Source organism: Drosophila sulfurigaster, chromosome 3 (genome assembly GCF_023558435.1).
Source record: "Drosophila sulfurigaster albostrigata strain 15112-1811.04 chromosome 3, ASM2355843v2, whole genome shotgun sequence".
Taxonomy (NCBI): domain Eukaryota; kingdom Metazoa; phylum Arthropoda; class Insecta; order Diptera; family Drosophilidae; genus Drosophila; species Drosophila sulfurigaster.
In genome coordinates, this window is record NC_084883.1 from 40,475,423 (window position 1) to 40,492,417 (window position 16,995).

The 16,995-nt window shown below is 36.3% G+C and overlaps 2 protein-coding genes across 10 annotated transcripts in view; both read left to right on the top strand.

The window, feature by feature from the left end:
* Positions 1–12,981, top strand: part of LOC133840589 (traf2 and NCK-interacting protein kinase) — a 37,092-nt gene extending 24,111 nt beyond the window's left edge. Inside the window, exons 7-19 of one of the 9 annotated variants that reach the window (XM_062272502.1) lie at positions 11–199; positions 1,379–1,399; positions 2,200–2,567; positions 3,758–3,923; positions 5,508–6,392; positions 8,576–8,719; positions 10,809–11,465; positions 11,526–11,681; positions 11,755–11,922; positions 11,984–12,133; positions 12,194–12,328; positions 12,400–12,474; positions 12,610–12,981. In XM_062272502.1, coding sequence (XP_062128486.1) covers positions 11–199; positions 1,379–1,399; positions 2,200–2,567; positions 3,758–3,923; positions 5,508–6,392; positions 8,576–8,719; positions 10,809–11,465; positions 11,526–11,681; positions 11,755–11,922; positions 11,984–12,133; positions 12,194–12,328; positions 12,400–12,474; positions 12,610–12,783 — 3,288 coding nt within the window. In that variant the 3' untranslated portion in view covers positions 12,784–12,981. The remainder of the gene's footprint in view (positions 1–10; positions 200–1,378; positions 1,400–2,199; positions 2,568–3,757; positions 3,924–5,507; positions 6,393–8,575; positions 8,720–10,808; positions 11,466–11,525; positions 11,682–11,754; positions 11,923–11,983; positions 12,134–12,193; positions 12,329–12,399; positions 12,475–12,609) is intronic. The other 8 variants (XM_062272508.1, XM_062272503.1, XM_062272504.1 and 5 more) reach the window with 8 other exon arrangements.
* A 2,252-nt stretch (positions 12,982–15,233) lies between these two features.
* LOC133840592 (large ribosomal subunit protein uL2) lies at positions 15,234–16,564 on the top strand. The gene is made up of 3 exons (XM_062272514.1): positions 15,234–15,331; positions 15,566–15,705; positions 15,773–16,564. The coding sequence occupies exons 2-3, from the start codon at positions 15,568–15,570 to the stop codon at positions 16,403–16,405; spliced, it is 771 nt and encodes a 256-aa protein (XP_062128498.1). The 5' UTR covers positions 15,234–15,331; positions 15,566–15,567; the 3' UTR covers positions 16,406–16,564.
* The last annotated feature ends 431 nt before the right edge of the window (positions 16,565–16,995 follow it).

Sequence of the window (16,995 nt, forward strand, 5' to 3'; positions counted from 1 at the left end):
CAATTTGCAGCGTCAGCAGATTGAGGAGCCCGGTCCACCGGCACGCCCACAGTTGCCACAGCGTCTGATTGTGGTGCCAGATCCACCGCATGCCAATCGGCCATTGCCACCGACACCGAAGTGCGGCGAGCCCGCGGCTCAAACACCGCCCCAGCAGCAGCAACAGCAGCGCAGCTCGCAGAACAACTTCAAGCCATCGGTGCGTATGCCGCGTATTGAGATTACGATTGTAACCGGCCCCCAACCATTCATCATGGTCTTTAACATTTGCTACCTGATAAGCCCAAAGCCAAGGGAAATCTTCAGTGTTTCTTTCCCCAACAGAGCAATGACTCTAGCTGATATTGTAGCGAGCGATAAAAACAAAGCAAAATAGCTGAATTATTGCTCAAGCAGCGGATAAGTAGTTAATGATACCCAAGAGAATTCAGTCAATTCAAGAAAGGCGATTAGCTTTATATGAATTAATAGTAGCTCAAATTTGTAGTTGGTTTGATCGAAATAGAGAATTGAAAAGAGACTCGAAAAGTCAAAGCTATAATCGATGTAGACCCTTTACTTTATACTTAAAAGTCTTGAAAATTCACGAAAATTTAAGTAAGCAGAAATATTGTCAATGTATTGACCTTGAAGCTCCTTTAGTTTATATTGAAAAGTCATTAAACTCAATAAACCTGTGAAGAAAAGTATATACAGTTTATTAATAGACTGTCTAAGACCCATTACTTTAAAAGGAGTTACATGTTTAGGAAAAAAAAACATATAGATTAACCAACAGTTGAAGACATGACTGTATTAGACCCTTTGCTTTCTATTATTATATGTTAATCAGAAAAAATAATCAACTATGCAGAATTAGAGTTAAGGTATCGACTGTGTTAGACCCTTTATTTTGTATTTCAAATTAAACTCCTTTGAAGTTTATTTTCTCTATAAATTTCAACTATTTTGTATCAGAACCAGGAACGTAAAATTAGCTTTGCCCCCCAAACTTTACCTGTATTGTAAACCCCCCAGTTAACCTGTTGAATTTGCTGATTAGTAACTTAATCCCCGCCCAGCCCCCGCTCTTTAACAACTCTATAAAAGTTTATGATTTAACCCCGTAAAATTGTGAACGTTGTGTACGATTTAAATATTTATATATGATTTCTGAACTTTCTTTTATTTTCATGTTTTGTGCGCCTCTACCATAACATAACATATAATATTGTATAACTCTATATCGACCTTATGATTTCGCTCATGTGTGTGCATAAATATATAATAATGTCTATGTACATCATCCCGTTGCTCCGATCCGACAAAAAAAAACACACAATAACAACAACAAATACACACTTTAACACTCAACCAACAAATGAAAACATAAAAACAGTTACCACCAAGGAGACCTGAGGTATGTTTTTTTTACGAAAAATCATTTTTCAGTTGTAGCCTGCTCGCTCCTCTCTCTTTCTGTCTCTCTCTTTTACTTTTTAACTATCTATCAATCTATCCCTATATGTATGTTGTATTTTATGCTTGATTTACGAGTCTATCTATATGTAATTGCCCCCTCCAACTTTTGGAAAGAAAAACAAAAAATTTGAAAAGAATGTACTATTTAATGGAGGTACACATGCCACAAGAAAAACACTAAATAGACCTTCGTAACTGCGTTATAACCACTTCCAATGCACGTGCCCACTAATCCCACAGCAAACCAAAAAAAAAATACAATACAAATAAAAAAACACTTTCAATTTCCATATGCAACTAACACGAAAATAGAAGTTTCTATATATAGAAGAGTTGCTGTGATTGATGCGTTTGTAATGCCAAAAACACAAAATAATCGAATCGAAATTTGAACTAACCCCGGCAAGTTCCAATAGATAATATATAACTAACCGAGCTTTCTCTAATGTTTGGCCCTGTTTGTTGTGTTTATCTATAAGAAGTGAAAGGTGCAAACCAGTCTAATGCTCTCTTACTTTTCGTTCCACCCCGATACAATCGAATTTGCCCCCCCAAAAATCTGAAACTGAATCAACTACAACTACAACAACACACACACACATACACACTGTGGTACCACGTGCAACAAACACACACACAACTACACTCAACACAACATGAAAATGAAAATCCTCCGTGTGGCATATTCGAAATACTTGACCCGAAAATCAAACTATTGTAAAATACAAAAACCTGTAGGATCATTTAGATGTGTTAGCAGCACAATTAAATGAATTGGGCGTGGTCTCCTCTCAACAGCCGCAGCCACAGACAGCAGCTGGTGGACAGCAACAGCAGCAATTGGCACAGCCGGAGGCGCCTCCGCGCAACAATCGACAATCGGGCGCATCGTCAACCGGCAATGGGGCCATTTGTGTATCGGCCTCATCATCATCATCGAAGCCGGCGGCCTCGTTGCCACAGCAGCAGTCGAACAATCATCTGGGACAGCCCGTCAATCCGCTGGATCCACTCGATAGCAGCGATTCCGACAGCGAACCGGATGAGCCCAATGATCGGGCACGCAACGATGGCACACTCCTCGCCAGCGATCCGCCCAAGCCGCTGTAAGTATTTCCTTCCTTTCTTCCCTCCTTCCATTGTCGGTCGTCTCCTCCCAGAAAGCGAAACAACACAAAAAGACAAAAGGCGTGGCAGCTTCAAAGGAAAAGTCACACGAACTTGCATTGAACTTTCCCTGCAAAATGTGCACAGCACTTTAGAGTACATATTTAGAGATTGACAAACCTTAGTTGCCAAGCAAATTATCACACTATTTAATTGTTGAAGAAACGTAAATTAGAGGCTGAGTTATACAAAAATATGTCTAGTGATAAAAATATGAAGGGGAGCTAAAGATGTTTTCATTTTAGTTCAAATTGGTTAGATTTCTCCATTGATTTCTTACTTTATTTTTAAAAATATTAGGATCGTAAAATAAAAAATAAAAAAAACTATTCTCTAAAAATACTATAACTGGGCAATATAAATAGTTTTTAACAATCAGAAAGATTCTTCATTTAAGTTCAAATTAGCTGCTTTGATTTTTAACTGGAATCTCCTTCATTTAAAAATATTTTGGGATAGGTCAAATTATAATTTCACCAAAACAAAAACTTAAGATTAAATTACGAAATTTAAATGGTTTTTAAAGCATCTGGAATAGCCAAATTTCACCTCTTATTGACTAAATTTTATTATTGATCACCGTTTTTTTTCTTGTTATTCTATTGTCAACTTAAAAATACACTTAATTCAAATTACATGCTAAAAATAGCAAATTTGTAGTCATCAATTCACAGTTAGCGACTTTTATTTGAATAATGATTAATATTGTAGTCAATATGAATCACAGTCAATTAACAACTAGCCACTAAAAATGCAAATATTATTTGGGGTGTTCCCAGATTGGAATGTGAAAATGACAACGTTTTGATAACTCATTTAATTCAGAAATCAAATTTCACAATTTAAAGTAAATTTTCGAGAATTGTATATGAAACACAAAAAACCGTCACAAATATTGAAATTTGAACTTAAAATTGGACATAGAATTGAATTCACCATATTCTTAACATTTTCTCACCCGTTATTATCGTTATTTTTGTTATCCACCAATTGCGTTATCCTCACATTATTTTTCTGCCAAATGACGAATTTTCAAATTTGAAAATGCCGCCCGTGTTTTGTTGCGTTTTGGTTTTTTGTGTTCTTTTTCCTTCTTCGTTCGTTTTGCGTTGGATTTTGTTTTGTTCAGACCCGAATTTTCATATAGACCCGGCCTGGGACCCGTTTCGGAGGATTCAACTACAACAACGACCACACCGTTGACCCATGGCAGCGGCGGTCCACCAAATCGACCCTTGCCACCGACGCCGGATGACGATGATCAAGCCGGAGATCGTACGCTGATCATGAAGCGCGTAAGTAGTTAACCAATATATTTCACATCTATCTATAACATCTAATTTAACTAGTCTTATAGTTTTCTTTTAGTACATTTCCCTATAAGTTTAGTCTTTAGTTTGTGCTCTATTTCTTTGAAATATTTTTCCAACTGAGATACTTTTGAGCAGTATTAGGCATTAAGTTAGGATATTTTCAATTCTCAGGCAGCTGTATAAATTGTAATTAGCTTTTGTAGGGTTCAAGGTCTACAAATAACTCAATATTAGTAAAGCAAAAAAAATATATATATAAAAAAAAAATAAATATTAATATTAGTCAATTAAATCAACAACAACAACAAAAACAATTTGGATGGTTGTGGTTCTATTTAGACAACTATTTTACAGAAATGACTATAATCTTTATTTGATTAACCAATTTGCAGAACAAGTTCGTTTTGTTTTGAGTCTAGTTTTTAAACTTATCAACTACATTACTTATTTCTATACTAAATAATTACTTAATTTGATTAGAATGATTTCGTTCAACAAACAAACAAAAACAAAATCAGTATGAAACGTTTTTTCGTGAATTTCTTTTGTACAAAGTTTTATGTAATATACCCAAAGAACACCCTCTATATGAGTATGAGTTTTGGTTAATCTTTTTTTTATTTATTTTCGACGAATTTTCGGAATTATTCCCCCATCGAGTTTTGTGATACGCACTGGTGCATAGAATGTTTACACGGGCACTTTCCATGCATACAATTTAGAGCTGGAAAACGATCGAAACTATCGATAAAATGTAAATATTTTGAATTCTAATTGAAATATTTCAATAAAACTGATTCTATTTTTAAAATGAATAATGAATATTTAAACTATCGATAACATACGTCAGAAACGTTATCGATATATCAACGATAGTATAGAGAAATAACCATTCCTCCGTATCAATATTTCTTCTCTTTTTTAAATGAATTATCAATATTAAGTCAATAATGTGAAACCATAGTATATCAATATGTAAGATCATAATATTTATCGATATATTAACGATAGTATATAACGATAATATTCCAGCTCTAGCCCATCTAAAGCAAATATATCAATTGTATATAGAAAATTGTATATCGAATGCGGGCGACGATAAAGTGCATCCCCAAACTGGTTTCAGATCATATGACTGCGTCACCTGATATATATGATATAGACATATTTACAAATGTAAATGTAAATGTGAATGTATGTAAACACCTTTGCACACTGTGCATTCTCTTCACCCTCTCTCTCACAAAAGCAACACAACTACACACATGCATACCAGCAAAAATACCCAAAAATAAATATCTTATCAATATTATATGGAATGCAATGCAATGAGAGAATTCATGAAAAACTTTCCATGCTACACTTACCTATAAAAAAAGAATATAATAAACGGGGCTTACATTTTTTTTATCTGGGCGTAGAAAGAGCAAGAAAAAAAATTTAGTCTGTAGAAAAAACAAGCGTATAAAAACCTAACAACAATTCTTCTCTTGCGTTGCTACTTACAACAACAACAACAATAAACATTCAACAACAACATCAACTACAACTGTAAACTGTAAACAGAAATTAGAACAAAACATAAATCGCTTACAAAAATCGGCTTCCACTTCGCACGCGCCTAGAAAAGGCGACGAAGCGAAACTGTTGCGTGACTGGGACTTTGATAAGTTCTTCCCAAAGAAAGCCGCCGCCGGCGGTGGCAGCGGCAGCGGTGTTGCCACCACAATTAGCAACAGCAGCAGTGGCAGCAACAGCAGCACCAATACCACGGCCAGCTTTAATCGTGGCTCAAGCTGGAGCACCCTGAAGCTGGAGACGCGACCGCAACGCGAATCCATTGGCCCGACGAATGTGCCCAAAGGCTATCAGCCATTAAAGGGCGCCGGCTATTCGCCAGCAGCCAGCATTGCCAAAGATCGGAACAGCAGTAGCAGCAGCAGCAACGCAACACAGTCGAAGCAGCAACAGCAACCACAACACAAACGTCAAGAGTCCGATTCGAAGTTGCCAAGTTTTGTGCGCGGCTTTCGACGTGAAAATTCCGATTTCTTTCCATTAACGAAACGCCATTCTGCGGTGTTGAGCGGCAGCAGCAGCAACAACAACAGCAATGCACAATTGCAGTCGCCGTCGCAGGTGCAGCGTGCCAGTGCCATGTACCAAAGGAACAGCATTTATAGCAGCAAGGATGTGCCAACTGCTGCGCCTCGAACCAAAGTGCCAACAACAACCGCAGCAGCAGCAACGGCAGCAACAACAACTGCGGCGGCAGCTAAACCAAGTGCAGCGCCTACAAAATCGAGTTGGGCCAATTTAGATTTCTTGCGTCCGCGTCGCGAAAAGACTGAGTCTGTCATTGTGCTGCAGAATGCAGCAGCGCGTGCGCAGCAACATCAACAACAACAACAGCAGCAGCAACAACAACTGCAACAACAGCAGCAGCAGCAGGTAAACGTTCTCAGCTCGCACGCATCCAAAACAACAACAAAAACCATTAAAAGGGACAGCAGAAGAAACAAAAAAAATCAAATATCGTTCATTAATTGTGTTTTGTCTTGGCGCCAGAAACGTAAACCAAACCAAACTACTCGAAAGCAAAACAAACCAAAAAAAAAGGCGAAATGCAAATTAAATTTACCATTTGGCTAGAATTTCCATACTCACCGCAACTACAACAACTACAACTACAGCCTACACATACAAACACACCCACACAAGCATCGCTCGCTCGCTCGCCTGTCTCTCTCTCTTGCATCTGTCTCACGCACTCACTCTCTGTCTCTTTGTCTATGTTCTTGCCTCTCTTCCCATTCGCCCACACAGCTGTGTACATTCGCCCCATTACTGTTAATAACATTGCACTAACAGCTCGTAAATAACAGTGCGAAAGAAAAACAAAAAGCAAATTCGTTTTGCCATTCATCATCATTTATGTATCTTTTTTTTCTTTTCCTACTTTGCTTTTGACCTTCCCCAGCATGTTTATTTTATTTGACTGCATTTTTGTTTGTTTTTAATTTAAGAGAACCATGCAAATAATCCAACAGCTAGAGTAACTAATATGAATTAGGCAAAAACATAACCATAACATTTATAATACATCGTATTTAAGGCTTAAGACTATCTTTTATATAGTAGTAGCCTTTCAAAGTGACTAATTGACAATTGGAATGCTTGATTTGATATAACATTTTATTATAAGATACAAAAATTCCAAGGTGTTGCTTTCTAATTGGTAGTCGGCCAAAATCTAAGTATCAATAACGGTATCTTACCGGCGTCTGTATATAATTTTTACTATTCACATAATAAAAAGCAAAAGTGTCGAATGCTAATGAGATGATGAGATGAAAAATAAATAAAATAAAATAGCATTAAGCTCCAAAATTTTGCAGGCTTAACTCGTAAGCTTCTTTTTATGACACCTGTAAATAATGTCATTATCTCATCGTTTGACTGTATTTTAAAGTTTTCGGCAGTATGGAAGCATGGAAATTAAAGAGGATTTAAGTGGGAATTAGTGATAACTAATTAAAGATTTAGTAGAACTTAACTAAAAACAAAAGATTTAGACAATACAAAGAATTGAATTTAGTAATACAAACACAAATACAGACACACATAATAAGTTAAGATTAGTTTAGCTTAATTTGATATCAACATTATTCATTTGTATAATATCTTCAAAATATATAGACGAGTTCAATTTGAAATGGAAAAAAATTAATTCATATTATAATTTAAACTCAACAATATTTTAAAAAGTTTCAATATGGAATTAGACCTACAAAGTTTTCATATTCAGATTTGAATTCAACAGTTTTTAAATAGACGTGGAAAATTTTGATATAGATAATGCTAGCTTTCTATTTGTTAAATTGCAAATGAAAATTTATGCCTTTGCTTAGCTTTGCCAAAAATTCATATCTTTTTTGCTCAAAATTGTTTTAAAGCTTTGTATAAAAATCACATTTCTATTTTATTATTATTTATGGCAAATATGGAATTGGAAAAGTTTTGTTGGTTTGGTTAGTGTGAAGTTAAATTGGTAATTAAAAGAACATGGAACAAATGAAAAGCAAGTTTTGTGATGTTTGCAATTTGAGCAACGTTTTTTGCCTGCTGCGTGCGCAGTGCTGTGAGAACCTTTCGAAAAAGTTGCGCTAAACAAAACTAAACTAATTTTAAGTGCTTTACTTTATTATGTCTATGAGGCTCAGCTTTAAAACAATTTTGAAGACCTCCTTCTCCCCCAGAACAACATACAAATATTAATTGTTTTAGTTTGTAAGCTTTTATATAAATGTTAAACGTTGTTGAAGGCCTTGTTGAAGGGCACATCTCGAGTATCCTTAAGTATCTCATTGGCATTCACTTTGCTCTCTCTCTATCGTTCCACTCTTACTCTATCTCTTTCTCTTCCTCTATTTACGACTCTTTCGATTTTGTTGTTTTATTCATTACTTTTTGTTGTGTTACTCTTTGAAAAGCATTTATAACCCATTTCTCGTTTTAATTTCATTTCCCAAAAAAGTGTTTGTTTTCAAAATTTATTGCCACCATTTAAAACTTTTTGCTCATGTGTGTTTTTTGCTCTCTCTCACTCTTTATCTTGCCTCTCCCTCCAACAGAATCGAGGTGTAGCCAGTGGTGCTGGAGGGGACAACAGCGGCCTTGGCACCCCGGGCACCCGCACCAGCAGCGTTCTGCCCGATCTACTCAGCCAGGCATCGCCGGCAACGCCACCGCGTCACGATAAATCATCCAGTGAGGAGGTGAGTAGCGTTCGAGTCCCATTAATACTTTCGATTCGACTCGACTCGTATTTATCAATCGACTCGATTTTTCATTGTGTGTTTTGTGCGTTCAACTCAACTCCAACTCTTTGTTTTTTTTTTATTTTATCGAGTTGCGAGTTGAGCGTTTCTGTTTTATTTTTATTGTTATTTTTTACTGTGATAATAACTTTTAAACGCCCCCCTCAAGTTTTTTGCTTTGTTGTCTGTCCCATGCATAATCAAAAAATGAAAAAAATAGTAATACATCTCGAAAAGAAACCAACAAATCGAATCATCCATTGCCTGTGTGTCATTTTTAATTCATTTGACTTTTTGGGTTTCAATAAATGAAAACTTCACTAAATTGTCGCTTTTAAAGCACCTTAACATTCAGTTAACATGTCAGAGTTATTCGCACAGTGGGTCACTACTTGCCAATTGTATCAAGAAAATAAGTGATTTAATTCGAATCTTCTTTTTAAGACTATAAGTGTTTCCCTAATTCATTTTTATCGTAAATGTTTTTTTTTATTAGTTCTGTGCTTTACAACAAAATTATACTGATATTTTTCGAAATTATCTAACCCTTGAATGTAACTAATCCAAAAAAAATATCTTAGCATAAACATTTTTCTTTGACGTGGAACAAAGTTCATTATGAAGAGCGCGTAACGAAATATCAAATATCCATACAAATCAAAAAACATCGTATTGAATTGGTCAACAATTAGATAAAAATGGAATTTTAAATAAAATATAAGATGCATGCGATTCGCTGCTTTAAAAGTGCATGAATTAATAATTCAATTTTAAATTGAATCGAAATGAAACGAAATCGATTTGAATTTAACCAAAACCAAATTAAAAACGTTACAAACAATTTCTTCTTCTTAATTGTGCTTTGTCTTTCCGCAACGTTTGAGCTGATGGCCACTACGATATATTCTAACAAATTACAAAATACAAATCAATTACAAACAAACCAAATTTTACAATAGTAAGTATGAAAAACAACAAAAACAGCAATAGTTTCCAAAAACACCAACACAAAAATACTCTCTAAAATAAAAATTCTAAATATCCCCAAAACTACCAAACATATCCAGTATGAATACTTTTGTGTATAGTTTTATTTTCCAAACAATTTTTTCATGTGTATTGTACATACTCCTAAGTGTGCAGGGCTTCTTAAAATACTCAGCAAATTGTATAAATTTTTTGCAATGGGAATGCCTGATTTTTTTACGTTTATCGTTTTTGTATATAATGCAAAAAAATATGTGATATAATTTTGCTCGCGAATTAATGCGTTGCATTCCACTGTGCTCAACATTCACCATTCTTGTTGCGTTGCATAGCAACCAGCTTCATGTCACTGTTACTAACATTTTGTATGCTGCACTGCTGTTAACGCTCTGTAAGCCTAACAGAGAGTCAGTCTTTTCATTACTGCTGCTGTTATTAACAGCAATTTATTTCTCCATAACAATTTGAGAGCATTTCCGTTTCCGTTTTCATAATTAAAGCTTTCTATAAATCCTAATCTCATTCTTATTGTTTTTCTACACACACACACGTACACATTTAAATACAAATACACACAAATATACACAAAACCAACCAAATTTTATGTTTTATTTACCATTGGCCTGTGGGGAAAGACTAATCACATTTTTCATTATGTTTTAGTTGTAGTTCTTTTCTATAATTGTTAACATTTTCCAACACTACTTAGTTCTATGTTCTTTTAATGCAAATATGTATTTTTGGCTATTGTTTTCTTTATTTGACTTGTCGCTAGCTTAAGCAGCACTCAATATTTAATCCCCTACACACACACACACAAAGATACACACCAACCAACACACACACACTCTACCAACCTTCCCTAAGCATGTTTAATTTATTAATTAATTTATTTTGTTGCCAAACTCGAAGACTAATTCAAATTTTTTTCTTGCACTTTTTCTATTTTCTTTTTTCTCTTTAATTACAACAATACAAAACAAAAACCAAAAACAAAAATATTAAAAAACAAAACCTATAAACAAATCAATCGAATCAATCAATGTTATCGATATAAAAGTATCAAGCGGCCATTAGTTCATCCGTGCATTCCACGCCATCGAAATCGTTTATCGCTAGCAGCAACAGCAGCATCAACGTCGCCGGAGGCGGCAGCGTCGCTGTCGGCGTCGGCGGCCACGGTCATGGCGGCGGCAGCGTTGTTGGTGGTGTAATTATTAGCAGCAATAATTCACCACAGTCAACCATATCGCTTGCCTCATCGTCCACATCGAATTCACGACAAAATTCGCCAAAGAATTCGATAAGCAAAACGCGCTCTTCCAGCAGTATTACTAATTTATTGCATAAATCTGCTTCTTCCTCCTCCGCGAACATTCTCCATTTGACGCCCGGTGGTGGTGGTGCTGCCTCCGTCTCGTCCGCCAACTCTTCCCCCGCACACTTGCCACCGCATGCGTATGCGCTGCAACAGAAACAACGCAGTTTTCTCACCTTTGGTTTCGGTGCCGGCGGCTCGGGTCCGACACGTCGTGAATCCACCGTCAATGTGAATGTGACGCCCACATCGCATGATGTGACCAACGACACGCCCGAGATACGTAAGTATAAGAAGCGATTCAACTCTGAGATCTTGTGTGCCGCACTCTGGGGCGTCAATTTACTGATTGGCACTGAGAATGGACTTATGCTGCTCGATCGTTCCGGTCAGGGCAAGGTAAGAGAGATTAAATCCCTGGAAATTCCTCACACTAAACTGTTTAAACTCCTTTAACAGGTCTATCAACTCATCTCGCGTCGCCGCTTCCAACAAATGGAGGTGCTGGAGGGTCAAAACATATTGGTTACCATATCGGGCAAAAAGAATCGCGTGCGCGTCTATTACTTGTCCTGGCTCAAGTCCAAGATCTTGCGCACCGACGGTCTCTCTGATGTAAGTTTCGAATATCGCAAATATCATATAACAAACATACTTTTACTTAATGCCTTTCCTTTCTCTCCTGTAGCAAGTGGAACGCCGTAATGGCTGGATTAATGTGGGTGATCTACAAGGTGCTGTACATTTTAAGATTGTCAAATACGAGAGGATTAAGTTCCTAGTGATTGCATTAAAAGACTCGATTGAAATTTATGCTTGGGCGCCCAAACCATATCACAAATTTATGGCATTTAAGGTGAGTATTAAGTGTACTCAATTCAATGGATATCATAAATTTGTTCTTTCATTTTCTGTAGAATTTTGGTGAACTGGAACATCGCCCCCTTTTGGTCGATCTCACAATTGAGGATCAGTCGAGACTGAAAGTGATTTATGGTTCTGCTGAGGGTTTCCATGCGGTTGATTTAGACTCGGCTGAAGTATACGATATCTATCTTCCTAAGCATGTAAGTGGCTCCTGCCATACTGATTGGATATACCCAGTAAATGTGAAATTCAACACACAGACTCAGGGTGCTATCATTCCGCATTGTATTGTGGCGCTTCCAAACTCAAATGGTATGCAACTGCTGCTGTGCTATGACAATGAGGGCGTCTATGTGAACACTGCCGGACGTGTGTCCAAGAATATTGTGCTGCAGGCAAGTTAAACCCTAAGAAATAATATCTTATCTTGTTTGCTAAATTTTATTCTTCGTTTATTCCTTCGCAGTGGGGTGAGATGCCCACTTCTGTGGCCTACATAGGCACCGGACAAATTATGGGCTGGGGCAACAAAGCAATAGAGGTGAGTAATATAATGAAATATCATCCCAGCGTCAGATTATATGTAGTGACTTCAAAGGGTCTCACACAGTCTATACTCAGTTGCTGTTTTCTTATTGAAACTAATTCACCACACTCTCATTTCTCCCCACTTTAGATACGTTCCGTTGAGAGCGGCCATTTGGATGGTGTGTTTATGCACAAGAAGGCGCAACGCTTGAAATTCCTTTGCGAGCGCAACGATAAAGTATTCTTCAGCAGTGCCAAAGGTGCTTCATCGTGTCAAATCTACTTTATGACGCTCAATAAGCCAGGCATGGCCAATTGGTAAATTTTCCCCCCTCAACAAGCTTACAAACAACAACAAAAATAAATAAACGGAAATGGAAAAGAAACTGGCACTTGGCACCCTTCCGCAAAACTTGGCAACTGATGATCCAACAACATTCAATATAAATAACAACAACAATTTCTTCTTATTTTTTAAAAAGCAAGCTAAAAAAACGCAAAAAAAAAAAGAAATATCAAACACACGCTGACACACAACATTTAGCTCGTTTAAGTGAAAAAAGTGCATAATTTATAAGTGAGACCATCCTATACATAATACACACCACACACACGTAAACTCACCACACTCAACACACACACACGCGAACGTAAACGTTGTGCTTATGAAAAATCACCAGAATGAAGAAGACCGTTTTTCAATTAGTAAATGTGCTATAAAGTTAAATACTCGCAAATATTGAGAGTGCACAATTTTTAAGCAAAAAGCGTTAATAAATGAATTAATTGATTAGCGCCATCGAAGAAAGTTAAGAAAAAAGCGCGAGACATTTTTAAAGCTCACTCGTCGAGGTTTTTTTTCATTAGAGAAGAAAAGAAGAATAGAGAACAACAACAAATCAAATGTTGTTTGGACACACACACATGCATATATGTATATTCATATGTACAATGAAGTTACATAACTAAATCGCAGTTTATTTGTATGCACACACACACACAGATACACGAACACACACTTATACACAACACAGCAATTTCATTTCAAATGTCATTTTAGAATTGTGTTCATGTTGTCTCTCTTCTACTTATCATAATTTGCCTACAAGTTAAACTTAAGTTAAAAGCAAGCAAAAAAATAATAAAATAAAACAAAAGGAAACGCAGCAAAATGAGAAAAGCAAAACAAATATGAAGAAAACACGATAAGAACAAAAAAGAAACGTGCGTATATCGAAAATAATGATCGAATTGTGAGCAAAAAAAAAATGCAATTAGTTTTTCATTGTTCTCGATAGCAATCTATTAGAATTTATTTGTGCGTTTTGAGCTAGTGCAAAAGCAAATAAAGCAAAAACATTAACATTTATATAAATATATATAAATTAAATGTATCTGTATGCTCATTTTTATGAAAACAAAATGAAAAGTAATGAAATGAAGTTAAAAGAGAAAAATAAAACAAAAAAGCGCCATTGTAAAAACTAAGTGATAAAAAGCAAATAAATAATATAGAAATGCTGAGCGATACAGAAAAAATAAAGAAAAAAATGTTATAAGCCGAAACAATTATGATTGATGATTTATGTGTAAAATAAGACAGAAAGCAAACAAAAAAGCAGAAAGCAACACAAACAAAACAAAATGCTTAACAAATTTAAGATGAAGCAAGCTAAACGAAATTTGAAACCTACTTATGAGACAATTGATTGAATGCATCAAATTACAAATTACACAAAAAGAAAAGAATAATGTCATTTTTGAGGACAACTACTTACCTTGATAAAAAAAAAAACAAAACAAAAACAAACACGATTGGAGGGAAGAATTCGATGAACCTAGTTAAGCTGCATTTTTTACTGAACTTTTATACAGAACTAAATGATGATGAAACGAAATTCTCTATAAAACAAAAAACACAAAATCGAAAAAAAAAACAACAAAGCTAGCATGTTAAAATGAAAAACTCAATTAATTATGATGATGACAAAATAACAAAACTCCGCTTGTGTGCTGTGCATTTCAATGAATATTCCTTTCCTTAGTTTGTTTGTCATCACATTCGTGTGTGCTGCTTAATTAATTCAAATGGCTACGTTGCAATATACACATTCTATATACATTATACATTAATGTTCTCATTATCAATCGGCACACAACAACTGCAAATACCACTTGCAATACATATGTCAAATTATTATGATGAGCGGCAGTTAATGCTAAATATTATTGAATTATTCTTCCTTGTTTTGTGTTGTTTTCTCAATATGTGCGTCCCTCCCTTAAGTAAAATGAAAAGCAAATATACCCGCGACTACCCGTCTCAATCTAAAATCTAAAAAAAATTAAATATTTAAAATATTGTTTGTTTTTGTGTTATAAAAAGAAAATAAATGTATACACCCCCTATCCCCCAAAAAATGTCCCCCATATTTAATAATGTTCTTTAAAACAAAAATGCACTAAACTGCAATTAAAAACCGAATTAGTAATAAAAAATGCTTACTTTATTTCTAAAATAAAACAAGTAAAATTGATGATGAAGAAATGAATGTAAATCTAAATCGTAAAAAAAATTATTATATATATAATCTCAAAATTAAAAAACAAAAAAAAATAAACAAAAAAATCAACTGCAATTCAAATCCTGTTTTTTCGATAACTTGCGGTTTGAGGTGGGGCGGTTATAATCGATATGTGGCAGCTATAATCGGTGTGGCATCGATATGAGGCATGTGTTGAACAACAATAAAAATGTGTTGAAAACAGCTGACGGAAAACAACGTGAAGTTGGCAGCGCTAGCTGTCACAACTTTGACAATTTGCGTCTCTCTTCCTCTTCTCTCTTTTCTTTTTTTACCCGAGCATCGGTAGGTGTCGACTGCTGAAATGATAATCGCAAAATTTCCAATACAAACTAAAACATCCAATAAAAATAATCAACAATATGTGCAAGATAAATATTCTACTTGCGTGAGCATATAATATTTGTGGAAAAGTGCAATTACAATGCGATTAAAAATGACGCACAATATGTTTGTGATATGTGATGTGTAATGACTAACGTAAATTAAATGATGGTCTCTCTATTATCTGTTCTTCAGAAATGGGTCGTGTAATTCGTGCACAACGTAAGGGCGCCGGTTCCGTCTTCAAGGCGCACGTCAAGAAGCGCAAGGGAGCCGCCAAGCTGCGTTCTCTGGACTTCGCCGAGCGCTCTGGCTACATTCGCGGCGTCGTCAAGGTAAGTTTCTGATTGGAAGAGATTGGAAGTTAAAGTGCTTATTGATTGATATGATTTCAAATTATAGGACATCGTGCACGATCCTGGTCGTGGCGCTCCCTTGGCCGTCGTCCACTTCCGCGATCCCTATCGCTACAAGATCCGCAAGGAGCTGTTCATTGCCCCCGAGGGCATGCACACTGGCCAATTCGTGTACTGCGGTCGCAAGGCCACTCTCCAGATTGGCAATGTGATGCCTCTGAGCCAGATGCCCGAAGGTACCATCATCTGCAACCTGGAGGAGAAGACTGGTGATCGTGGCCGTTTGGCGCGCACCTCTGGCAACTATGCCACCGTCATTGCCCACAACCCCGACACCAAGAAGACCCGTGTCAAGCTGCCCTCTGGCGCCAAGAAGGTTGTGCCTTCAGCTAACCGCGCTATGGTCGGCATCGTTGCTGGCGGCGGTCGTATCGACAAGCCCATCCTGAAGGCCGGTCGTGCCTACCACAAGTACAAGGTGAAGCGCAACAGCTGGCCTAAGGTGCGTGGTGTTGCCATGAACCCTGTGGAGCATCCCCACGGTGGTGGTAACCATCAACATATTGGTAAGGCATCGACAGTCAAGCGTGGCACATCTGCTGGTCGCAAGGTCGGTCTTATTGCTGCCCGTCGTACTGGTCGTATTCGTGGTGGCAAGGGAGACAGCAAGGACAAATAAACAATGCGCCGTCTTAACAGTTAAGGAGGAGCAGGTTCCGTCTGAGATCAGCGTATTGATGATACTGTTTGTTATTGCGCTGCTTGGCTTAATGTGTATGGAAAAAAAGATGTATGTTTTAATCAGCATACGACGGAATAAAATTTATTTCTAAACAAACATGCTTCAAATGTTTTTATTGAAAACAAAAAGGTTAATAGAATATTCAAAGCTTAATTGTCATTCTCGATTTGTTTGCTCATAGAGTTGCACAAACAAACATTAATGGGCATGATTGCTTAGGCAAAAGAATTCAAATATTTGAGTAAATATAACAGATAATCTGGTAATAATAAAATATTTTTATATAGGTTCATACATTTATCTTGAAATTCAAAATATCAGTTGTGCTCAACACGTTTGTTGGGTGTGACCGCAGGTTAAATTTCCAAAATTTGAGTTAAATGTCGATAATCTGGGTACACTGATTTTTTTTAGTTTAGTACATTTATGAGAGCTATGGTTTTGAATAAGTTATTTAAAAGATGTTTGACATATTTGCTGGATGTGCTATGATTTACTAATTTAATAGAAAACAAATCAAATATTAC

What these genes read in the sequence shown, in the direction of transcription:
- LOC133840592 (XM_062272514.1), top strand. Translation starts at nt 15,568, where the DNA reads ATGGGTCGTGTAATTCGTGCACAACGTAAGGGCGCCGGTTCCGTCTTC. An exon ending in ACATTCGCGGCGTCGTCAAG is followed by an intron (nt 15,706 to 15,772) that starts GTAAGTTTCTGA and finishes TTCAAATTATAG; the next exon opens with GACATCGTGCACGATCCTGG.